At 46.2% G+C, this 11,106-nt stretch overlaps 2 protein-coding genes across 6 annotated transcripts; one reads left to right on the top strand and one right to left on the bottom strand.

Moving 5' to 3' along the window:
- The first annotated feature begins 238 nt into the window (after nt 1-238).
- LOC129590081 (cilia- and flagella-associated protein 70-like) lies at nt 239-4,694 on the top strand. 3 transcript variants are annotated; one of them, XR_008690690.1, is made up of 3 exons: nt 239-1,912; nt 2,034-4,201; nt 4,322-4,694. XR_008690690.1 is itself a non-coding variant. In XM_055485071.1 (3 exons), the coding sequence occupies exons 1-3, from the start codon at nt 574-576 to the stop codon at nt 4,043-4,045; spliced, it is 3,273 nt and encodes a 1,090-aa protein (XP_055341046.1). In that variant the 5' UTR covers nt 239-573; the 3' UTR covers nt 4,046-4,694. The 3 variants fall into 3 exon arrangements, 2 of the variants coding, with proteins under 2 accessions (XP_055341046.1, XP_055341044.1); XM_055485071.1 differs by having other exon boundaries at nt 2,034-2,308; nt 2,387-4,694; XM_055485069.1 differs by having other exon boundaries at nt 2,034-4,694.
- A 524-nt stretch (nt 4,695-5,218) lies between these two features.
- On the bottom strand, nt 5,219-11,085 carry LOC129590078 (mucin-19-like). Of its 3 annotated transcripts, none has more exons than XM_055485065.1 (4): nt 9,632-11,085; nt 8,116-9,556; nt 6,749-7,954; nt 5,219-6,687 (listed from the first exon to the last, which is right to left on the bottom strand). In XM_055485065.1, the coding sequence occupies exons 1-4, from the start codon at nt 10,956-10,958 to the stop codon at nt 5,550-5,552; spliced, it is 5,112 nt and encodes a 1,703-aa protein (XP_055341040.1). In that variant the 5' UTR covers nt 10,959-11,085; the 3' UTR covers nt 5,219-5,549. The 3 variants fall into 3 exon arrangements, with proteins under 3 accessions (XP_055341040.1, XP_055341041.1, XP_055341042.1); XM_055485066.1 differs by having other exon boundaries at nt 8,116-10,365; nt 10,431-10,531; XM_055485067.1 differs by lacking the exons at nt 8,116-9,556; nt 9,632-11,085 and having other exon boundaries at nt 5,219-6,667; nt 6,749-6,889.
- Nucleotides 11,086-11,106: the final 21 nt, after the last annotated feature.

The raw sequence follows: 11,106 nt of genomic DNA, 5'->3' as shown, positions 1-11,106 counted from the left end.
TGCCTGCATGGTAAAGTCGGTTTGTCGGCTTTAAAGCTTGCTAATGTTTCTCAAAATCAATTTTAGATTAGCAAAAACGAAACCTGACAACTGAACCTGCGTGAGTGATGTTCAAACGCTAAACAGACTAATCGGTAACTAAGGAACTGGCCAACCGTTTCATGCTTTTTGGGGAAATCTCGTGAACAGTGCCGTGAGTTATCAAGATTACCATTATGACATCATCCTAGACATTTGGAGCATTCTCGCATAGTAAAAGTGTTCTCGCACTTTCTGAGGTTTTTAAATTGAGCATCTGCATACGACGTATACCTAAGTAATTCATTTTAATACTGCAATGACGATGGCAGAATTCTGACTTTCGCTTACGAGAAAGTACTTACGCAAATCTCCTGCACAAAATGCGTAATTAGTAGACCTTATGTTAACAGTTAACATAAAATACAGTGCTTTTGAATGCTTTTCAGCAAATGCCACTTAGCGTTGTGCTCCGGTCTAGATCCTGCAATCAGTAATTTTTCCAGTCCACACCAGAACCTGCTTTAAGTGCAACTGAACTGCCATTTAACTAGCATGAGTTTGACTGTGCCTCAAGCACCACCAACAGAACCATGGAAATCCGAACTGGAGATTAGTTTGCTGCAACTGTCTAACCTTAATCGTGCAAAGTGTAAGGATAGCGGTTGGAGCTTAGTTATTCGTGCGCTGACAATTGGGAATGCTGCGGTCGAGACACCGAAGTTGCAGATCGTTTCCCTTACCGAAAATCTGAACCAGAAGATCATTCTTCCTGTCACAGTCCAGTCTTATCAGGACCTAGATGATTTCGTTCATTATCCGTTACTATTAAATTTCTACGAAATTACGGCCATTCCACCAAAAGATAAGAAGAAACCAACGGAAGATAAGCTTGACCTTTTGGGTCAGTGCTCGATCGACACCCTACCATTTCTCAACGGTGTGAAGGAGATTCAAAGTACCACTACGATCTTTTCTCCTAGTGGAATAGAGTCTAATGCTGCGCATCCAGATAGTCCGGAGTGTAAAATCTCAATCAGGCTTTTGACCCCGCTAATTCCACCCGTCTTCGAGCAGCAGTTTAACCTGCTCACCTTGACAGTACATTCGTGTTATTCGCTACCAGAAACATGGCTGCCACCAGTCCCAACGCATGGGGCGCAAAAGAGCGCTGCTAATGCCTCTAGTTCGGGATTCACTTTTGCGACGGCTTTTCCCAGAAATGGCGCTGTAGAGCGTACACTGCTCGCCAGCAATAAGACCATCATTCAGAGACCGAGTCAGAAGAACGTCTTTAAAAAATGGCCATCCCATCCACTCATTGTTACCGACGCCATCTACATGACTCAGAAGCTTAACGAGAAAAATTATGCTGTAGAAACAGGCAGTATGTGTGCCTCAACCGACTGGTTGCACCGGGACGTGGTGGAGCGGCAGAATCCGTGTATTGTTGTCAATACAGAATTTCGCTGCATACTGCCGAGTGATGGAGAAGAAGCTTTTCGTGCAAAAGCGATGGCACGAAAAATCTGGCCATTTGAGCTATTCGAGCTCACACTGCCTGAAAAACATCCCGGAGGAAAAAAGAAAGCCAATGTTGAAGCGACAAATCCCGATGAACCTGTGGTCAGTCGTCACGGTGTAGCATATGTCGATGTAAAACCGCTTTTGTTTCCTGGAGCAACCCGGATCCAGGGAGCATTTCCGATCAAAGCCTACGATCCGAATGAGTTTGCAGAAAGGACTCATCGCGTCAGCATAGGCGCTGATGTTGCGAAAGCTGCTGGAGAACCATCGACGACTATTTCGTTGGATACCAAAGACACGCGTTTAAGTGTGGGCTCGAGGAATCGCAGTGACATGGGCGTTTTACATATATCTCCTGACAAATCAGGTACGAATATCGTACTATCGCACCATAAACATCAATCTCACTTGAAAATACGGTACACTAAACAGTTTCACAACCGATTTCATTTAATGTTATGTATTTGCACTGGTTTCACTACACGTAGGGTCTAACAATCCCAAATCAAACCCTGATATACCGCCTCATGGTGGCACTCAAAATGTCGAGCAAAGAAAGTACGAGGAGAGTATGACATATGTGTACTTGGAGATGAAAGTCGAAAAGCCGCTAATTTTGGAGACGCCAAAGAAACCCATAATTGATCGCTTGAAGCAGCTCATCAAGCCACTGAAACAATCAGCTGAGATAAAACGTCCACAAGAAAATGCTCGGTTAGCGGAGCTATCGGTCCATTCACAAATGGAGAGGATGCATAACCAGGTTGCTAAATTCTATCAGAGCTGTGTGACCTCTGACGCAAAAAGAAACGATATCGACAAGAGTGTGCGCTTTATTCAGGAACGTATGTGCGAAAGCGGGGATTTTCATGCTTTTAAAGAAGAGCTGAAGCTGCATATTATCCAGCTGGTACGAAACAAGTATGATTTGCAGCCATCAATCACGAATGACAGACCATCGTTTCACAGATTTCTGTCGACGCTATACTGCGATCTCATACGGCAGTCTCGAGTGGCTTTTGCGGCGGTAAGACGCTCCGGCTATCGCTCTGTGGTTAGCGAAACAACTACAAAAACACTGGAAGGCCTGCGTATGGTGGCCCTGGAATCCGAAATGGATGAAGAATTAGAGGAAGCAGAGAAGCTTATGCGAGAGAGAACCAGACTCTTCCCAAAAGACAGCAGTGCATGGAAGGAGCTTGGAATGTTTTATTGCCGGCATGGGGACATCAGAAAAGCCGATCAAGCATTCATAGAATGCTTGCTGGATGACTACTCGAACTTCGAAGGGCTCGTATGCTTAGGTCACTTGAAGCTCCTCGATGAACAACTGAAAGAAGCTTCAATCATCTTCGAATCCATTTCCATTTTGTATCCGGATTCCCCCTTGGCCTGGACGATTTTGGGGTTATTCTACGAATATTGCGGTCAAGATTCCTCCGGCATGCGCGGTGTTTTGCAAGATCTTGCCTATCATCGAGCCAATGAGAAGCTCGGAGTAGACGACAAAAAGCGCCAAAACTATCAAGAATTTCTTAGGATAGTGGAAGAGCAACGCAGCACAGAAGCGGCGACTGGTACCGGCGATCCAACCCGCTTGGTTCCAAGCAGTCCAACAAGCCGCCCTAAATCAGATATGGACGCCAAGATCGTGCCATCGACGGCACCAAAAGGCGGATCCAAGAAAGACAATAAGGGTCTTTTATCGGGCGTAAGCCAAGCAGACTCTGACAAAACCCGGGAACCGAGCAAACCGGAAAGCAACTTCAGTCCCATCTCCAACATGGCGTCGGTGGGACCTAAGCAGCACATCCCCGTTGACAATATATTTTGGACAGCCTTGGGAGGTTTGGTGGGTCTGGAACTGCATCAACTTGCTGAACTTTGTATCAGCGAGCACTTAACAGGCTCCTGTGATACTGCTGATCCAGTGTTATGGAGAGCGGCTGTGTTGCTGAACATTACCCAGAAAAAACTTACAGAGGCGGAAAGTGTTTTGATGGGTATAATGGCAAAGGATGTCGAAACCGCTGATGTCTTTGCATTTATGGGACACATCATGTACTTACAAAAAAATGACGTAGAAGCAGCTGACAATTACGACCGAGCCCTGTCGTTGTCAACGGAAGTATCTGATCCTTTTCCACTCTATTTTCGCTACGGCCGATTGTCACAACGGAATCGGAATTATGAAAAAGCGTACGAAATGTACTTTGCGGCAGCACGGCTTCAAGCGAGCTGCAAGACTTGGCTTGGAGTAGGCTGGGCATGCTACCACCTGGAAATGTATAGCGAGTGCGAAATTGCACTGCAAGAAGCTAATTTTCTTGATAATAAGAATTCGGCTGTATGGGCATATTTAGCAATGGTCAACGTTAAATTTAATAGGAGAGATACAGCTATAAAGTGTCGCAATGCTGCAGTTGTCTACGGAATCGAAAATCACTCTGTTATCTTTGACGAGATGGAGAATACATTTACCCAGATCGATATGCAATGAACTCCCTACGAATTAGAACAACGCATATACTTCTACTATTATTAATTTAACGCTAAATATTAAATACTTATCTGACCGTTTATGGACAAATTTGAGCACTAAATTAATCTTTATCAACTCCTGCTTAAATCAATTTTCCTTTTGATGTACATTCAAGTACGTAACCAATTCATTCATTCGATGTACAGTATTTCAGCCGATGCCGGCATGATACCGACATCTATATAAGCGCATATATTACTTATGTTAATAATAAATTCGTATTATTAAATATAGGATTCCACCAGTAATCGTAGCAACCCTGTTCGGTAGATGTTCCATCGCGAAAAAAACATATCTTCATATTACCAAAAGAATACAATGAAGACCAGGCATGTTGCAGAATAACGGCTTCCCAAGTTTTCGCAACGCCGTGATATAGCATGATTTATATGATAATGATCTGCAGCCTTCGGAACGGACAGATGCGATACATTCGCTGGTTTGATACGAAGATAATGCCGACCCAAATGGAGGAACGTCGAAAGTTGATTGCTAATTTGCTGATAGAAATTCAGTCACGAGCTACCGGTAAACCTTTAGAAAATCAACGACCTGCAAGTCCGTCCAAACAAGAACCGGGCTCCATAACATATGCTGCGGAGAAAAGAGCTGCAGAAAGCGAAGGCTATTTTGTGCTGAACCACGAAGTCTCCAGTATGGAATCGACTAGAACTCTTCTCAATGCTGTCTATCTGTGCACACCGGAAAATATTTTTATTCTTCTTAGTGATGCTCAAGCGTCACCTTTTGTTTATCTGGATGCCTTATATGAATCCATAGCGGCAATTATGGCTTGTTTTAAACTGCTTTCTACACCGACTGATCTTATGCTGACATTTCAGTTCCAGAAACTGTACGCTATTATGGATCAGATGTTTGTGGCTGGGAGAATTCGTTCTATGAACGAAACACCAGCTGTGTGTGATCGCATATCTGCCCTTGATACTCTCAAGTAAACCAACCCAATAATTTCGGACATTTTGTTGCTGCACGTCTACCTTTGTATTCAGCTTTGGGCCTTTGGCTGGCTACCCGTACAATTATAGATAACCGCCTGGAAATACGGTTTAGTAGAACTAGTACCCACAAAATCTGCATTTACATTTTAGCATGCACGGAGTGCCGCTATCGTGGCATTTTATGCTTGAGTTGCACATTAAGTACTTTAACCTTCAGACTAAGGATACAGTGATTGTCAGTCATGATACCGAATCTTGTCTCACAAAAACAATCCCGTCACTTAAAACACATTAAAGAGTATGCGAAAAAAAACATTAAGGTATCTAATAACTATCTTAATATAACGAAAAGTAAGAAATATTAAAATAAAATCTAATGAAACCAGATCGAGTTATGAACGCGTAAACTTCAAAAACAAACAAAGAAAACGAGCAAGCAAAAGTCAAAACAGTTAAAAGTGCACATATAGGTAAGCAAGATGTCCACCTGATGCGCAAACCGTTTACTCCTCTGGACAAGGGCATTGACATTGATAATCGGATGAACTACTGCGTAGGACCAACGGATCCGGGTCACCAACCAGCTCTGTCCGTTGCCTTAACAATTCTTCTCGGCGTGCCTCGATCTTTTTCATACAGTCAACGTAATCAGTCAAGACTTTTTGAATCCGCTCTAAATGGTCGGCGTAATCTGACTCCGGGGGTAACGCAGCCAGCAGTTTGCTTGTACCGTGTGACAATCGCCGATCTTTCCCTAGTTCCAAGAGGTCATCAAAGGTTTTCATTGCATCCATTCCTGACGCGTCCAGAGAAAGGTGGGATACCTGCAAAGTCTGAATGATCTCCTTCATGCAGGTGACTAAGGTGTCTTTGGCGTCCAGCACTGCTTCATATTTCAAATCTCGGGTGATTAAACACCGCTGCAAATGGTCTCTGTATTTGGTCAACCGGTTCTGATCTTCCTGGCGTTCGTTCTGGTCTTCCATAGTAGCCAAAGCGATCTCCCGTTGCGTTTGATCTTGCAAAGATACCAAATCCGAGGAAAGCTGATCGCGGACTGTTTTATTCCGATTGTATTTTGCGGTCGCGGCGATAAATGCTTGCTTCGCTTTATTCTGGGATTCTGTCAAGCACTGTGTTTCTTCTAAGTAATCCTGCGCTAGCTGATGCCAGTTTTTCAGAATGCTGATTTTGTCGTATAACATTGCGTCATGAAGTTGTGCGTATCCTTCTAATGATTCGAATCCTTCGTGTGCCAGCCGCTGCATGTGGTACAAATAGCGATCCCGGTAATCCAACTCTTGCCGTTGCCAGCTCGGTGGGCATTCGAGTTCCGGATGACAGCTTTCAAGTCGCAGCAACAGCGTTTCGCAATCATCCATTTCCATCTGAACCTCATCTTTGTGTGCGAATTCACGTGATAGAATATCGTTGACCTTTGCATGTCTTCCTACAAGCTCCTCGTAACAACAGCGTTTTTCGCTCAGTATCTCACATATTTGTTGGCATTCCATACGCAGTTCGCATGTCTCGTTCATCACACTCTGGATCTCGCTCAACTTCATCATAATGCGATCCTTTATTTCAGCTACCTGTGCTCGGGCATCGCATACGGGTTCATCTGCGCCACATAAAGGAAGCCTGTGATATCTACACCTTAGCCATGCGGAACTTTTGCAGCACCATCAATAGCAACACTTACCACATGCCGCCGGCTCTTTCACACTCCTCCCTTCTCCTACGGAATTCACACTTTTGTTCTTCCGCAGTCATCGGTCTGGTCAGGGTGGGATGATCCGGTTTCAATCTGGCAACCGGCAGTGCGCAGGCATCGTACTGGTCATCGGCACGCATATGCACTTCGTCGACTGTTCGTCGCTGGCCGAGTCTACATACCGGTCCGGCGGTCGGCCATCCCGGCGCTCTGGCACTGGCCAGCTTGTGCAGTTCTGCTTGTGCCCTTTCGGCTGCCTGCTTAGCTGCCTCAGCTTCTCTTCGTACTTCAGCCAGTTCCAGTTGACACGATGGCCCAGAAGTTCCCACTTTTTCCTGCGCGGTACGAGGAGTAGCTTGCCCGTCAGCATCTCGCACCTTCTTCTTCACGACGTTTTTCGGTTTCTTCTTGTTTCTTCCCAATAACCACGATATGAAACTAGGCTCCCGTTCCTTAGGTTTTATAGTACAATCGTCACCATCGTCAAAGTCCATACCATCTCCCTTTCCTTTTCCTGTCGGCTTCGTGCTTTTTCGCCCTTTTTTCCCCTTCTTTGGAGTTTCGTCTTTGTCACCCTTTGCATCCGTATCTGTTTTCCTTTTGCTCTTTTTCTTACCGGCTGTAGCCGCCTTGCCATCCGTGCCCCGTTTCCCTTCGGTATTTGCATTGCCGGACTGTCGCCGTTGTAATGGTTCTTCTTCAGTATCTTCTTCACCTACACTTTTGCTTCGCGGTTTCGCTGGGGTGGGTCCCAGAGCGGTGAACGAGGCGTTGCCATTGCTACTTTTACTGCGGCGTACGTTCTTCTTTATTTGAATCTCAAATAACTGTGAGCCGGCTGGGTTAATATATTTCTTTGACGTTTTACGAAGTTCCATTTCCTCGATAGGTTCAGTTGATTGCTCATCGGAGTACGTTTTAGTATGTTTTCTAACTCTCACCACTTCTAACGGCTCATAGTTGTAATTAATCTGGCCGTCGGCATCAATAAAATTTTCCGTTGTCCGGCGAACTTCTGTTGTGACCTCTACCGGTTCGCCCGTTGCTGTGGATAACCGTTGTGTAGATTTTTCGGTCAAATTATCCCCCATCTCAATAGAAGGAGCGATACTTGTTGTGGCATCTGCTTTCTGGAAGATGCTCATGGTGGTGGCCTGATCAAAAGCACTAAGTGGAGCTCCAGGGGAAAAGGAGCTGGAAAAACATTTTGCTTAGATCTGTACTGTATTGAAGAGCATTTTTTAAGTATGTCGACCACTTATGTATCGCAATAATTTTAAAGTAGCATTTGAACCTGAGCAGTTTTATTTTAATCATTGTAATGAAAACATCGTGAATTGATTTACACGCGATACCTTAATAGCCTTCCGGGCTCAGTTACTCCATCACCTGCGGGTGCTATGCCATGAGATTTCCTGAATGAATCTTTAAAGCTTTCACTGGACAGCTTAGAGGCCTCTTGTGAACTAGAAATATCGCTTCCGGCTGAGTCAGAACCACTAAAACGCATGCTTTCTGCATCTCCAGCACCACTGGTACTGGTTCGTGACGGTATGACAGATTTGTCTCTAACTGGTTCGTTCATGACACTAACTACTGAATTCGCTGGCAAAGAACTCATTCCTACGTCGGCATATCCACTAAATCTGGATTGTCGAGTTTCACTGGTAACGCGATGTTCACTTGACAAACTGCGCTGCCGACTGTCGACCATACCACTGGACTGTGTACTTTGCCGCCCAGTAGCGCTGCTACCGCGCGGCACAGTGTCCATGCTAACACGGCTCTGTCGGTCCGAGACGGTGCTTTGTCGACTCATCCTTTTTTCAGACAAAGGTTGTACTTCTGCCGCGGAAACCGATGTGCGTTTTGGCGGGAAGTCGCCTCGGTATTCAGGTACTAGTTCCCCACCAAGCGTCTCACGAATCACGCTTTTGTGCACTGGACTGCTAGTTTTGCTCCATCTCCAAGGATTATCAACGGTTGAGGTGGCTGATGTGTCGCGTGTTTCATTGATAACTTCTGACTCTTTAGGACTAGACAATCTCGAATTGCGACTAACAGCGCTTCCGCTAGTTGCGGCAGACCGGACCGCTGTTCCGCTGCCGACTATTCCAGTGCCGAAGGTAGAATGTCTCGGATCTATTTCGCTAATGGCGCTGCTTGTGCTTGTTCTTTGAGACGTTCCCGATAGGTCACCAGACATTTTCGACCCTGAATATTCTGTTGAGTTACCGGTTGTTCTGGCAGAACCCATCGTTGACCTCATGGTAGCTGCATGTGTCTCACCACTTGCGACGCTGCTTTCAGTTATACTGCCCAATTCGTGCTGCGTGGAACGAAATGAACCAGATCTTAACGAACTGTCTCGAACAGACGAATTATCGCCAAGGCTAGATCGATCAATGCCGGTTTGTGGTGAAATGCTCCTCCTTGTGCTTTGTTTCGGGATACTGCCGCTGATTACACTGTCCGGGAATGTCGACCTTCGATCGACTTCTGAATATCCAGTGCCAGATAACCGTGAAGCGCGTTGGTCGTCGAAAGTCAATGGTGACACCTGGCTTGCGTGAGTAGATCTCTGACCGCCTGTAAGTGATGAGGGCCTGCTGAAACTCCCGTCCACTGCACTTGATTCCCATGAAGAGCGTTGACTATCCGAACTCAGCGACGACATATTGCTGGCTTGGGTGGATCTCTGACCGGTTGCGAGTGATGATGGTCTGCTAAAACTGCTATCCATTGCACTTGTACCCGAACTTCTCAAACCACTTCCTGCTGATTCTCTTTCAGTATCTAAAGCACGAAAGCTATTGTTAGAACTGCGCGGAGTACTTTCTGCTGCACTGGACCGTTCACTCGTGCGATTACTTGATCTCAGTTTAATTTTGCTACTTCCATCAGAGGTATGTCTAGAACCAGCGGATTTGAGGCTTTCTTCAAACATCAGTGTGCCGCCTAAAGTCGGTCTAATCATATCCATTCGCAATGGGGTACTGCTTCTGCTCCAGTTCCAAGGATTCTCCACCACAATATCTTTGGCCGTGCTGCCTCGAGCAGCACTGGAAGGGGATGAACGGGAGCTTCTGAAACTGAACTCATCTGAGGCAGCAGCGCTGCCGGAGAGGTAGTTCGATTGACCACTTCCACTGGCAAGGGATACTGGCATGCTCCTTGCTCGAGAAAAAGAGGACTGTTGGCTTCCCTGGGCAAAAGATGCCGGAGCAGTACTTCTACTAATATTACTGCCGCCAGCTGACGATGGTACAGAACCTTTGCCGATATTCGTTGAGGCAGCTGTCGCCATTGATGACTGCTGACTCCCGCCGGTATACGACGATCGAACAGAATTTTTGGTTGCCGGGCCCGAGATGAAGGAGGAATCGCCGCTTGCACTGACAAAAGATGGAGAGGCCCTTTTGCTGGCGCTAGCAAACGAAACCGGCGTCGAGTGATTACTGGCGCCTGAAGACATGGTACCCCCACTGGTCAGTGAACTTGTGTTGCTAGTGCCGGTAAATGTCGAGGGTGCAAAGCTTCCGCTAACCCCTGTCACCGAAGCTGGAACAACACTCCGGCTCAACCTCGAAGATTTCGAGCTGCCGCTACCAAAAGAACCACTTCGTTCACTTGCTCTAGTAAATGCAGAAGAGGCTCCGCTACCACCAACCCCGGTTTCCGCGTCTAAAGCCGTATTCCTACTTGCATTCGATGACTTCCAAGTTTTACTGCCGCTAACATTACTCGTTCCAGTGATCCCAGAAGGAACGCTTCCGCTAATTCCGGTTATTGAGTTTGGAGCGGTACCCCTACTAGCATTCGAGGATTTCCAACTTTTGCTGCCAAAAGCCCTGCTGTCATCACTTGTTCCAGTGATCGCTGAAGGAACACTTCCGCTAACCCCCGTGACCGAATTTGGAGCGGTACTCCTACTCGCAGTAGATAATTTCCAACTTCCACTGCCAGAAACACTACTGCCGTCACTCTTTCCAGTAAAGGCAGAAGAGTGACCGCTTCGGCTGATTCCGGTAAGCGACATCGGCGCAGTGCTTCCACTAGAAACGGAAGCCATTTTGCCGGTTGCAGACATGAAGGAACTTTTCTGAAGACGCTCGGGAGTAGGGCTGTCAAATTCCTGCACAGTCCCGGTTCGTGTCGAGTCTCCAGACTGACTGCCATCCGAGGTAGCTGATTGCATTCCATAAGTGGACTTCGCTACATGGCTTGTAGAATTTTTAAATAATTCCTCCTCATCACCATCCAAATCAGAATCATCATCAGACGAACGTTTCGACAACTGGCTTGTTTTTTTGCTATCGATAGACTGGCCACTTGATGAGCTGCCA

Source organism: Paramacrobiotus metropolitanus, unplaced genomic scaffold, assembly GCF_019649055.1.
Source record: "Paramacrobiotus metropolitanus isolate TYO unplaced genomic scaffold, Prichtersi_v1.0 Parri_scaffold0000039, whole genome shotgun sequence".
Lineage (NCBI taxonomy): Eukaryota > Metazoa > Tardigrada > Eutardigrada > Parachela > Macrobiotidae > Paramacrobiotus > Paramacrobiotus metropolitanus.
The sequence above is the reverse complement of the archived record's forward strand: the minus strand, read 5'-3'. Positions and strand labels throughout refer to the sequence as shown.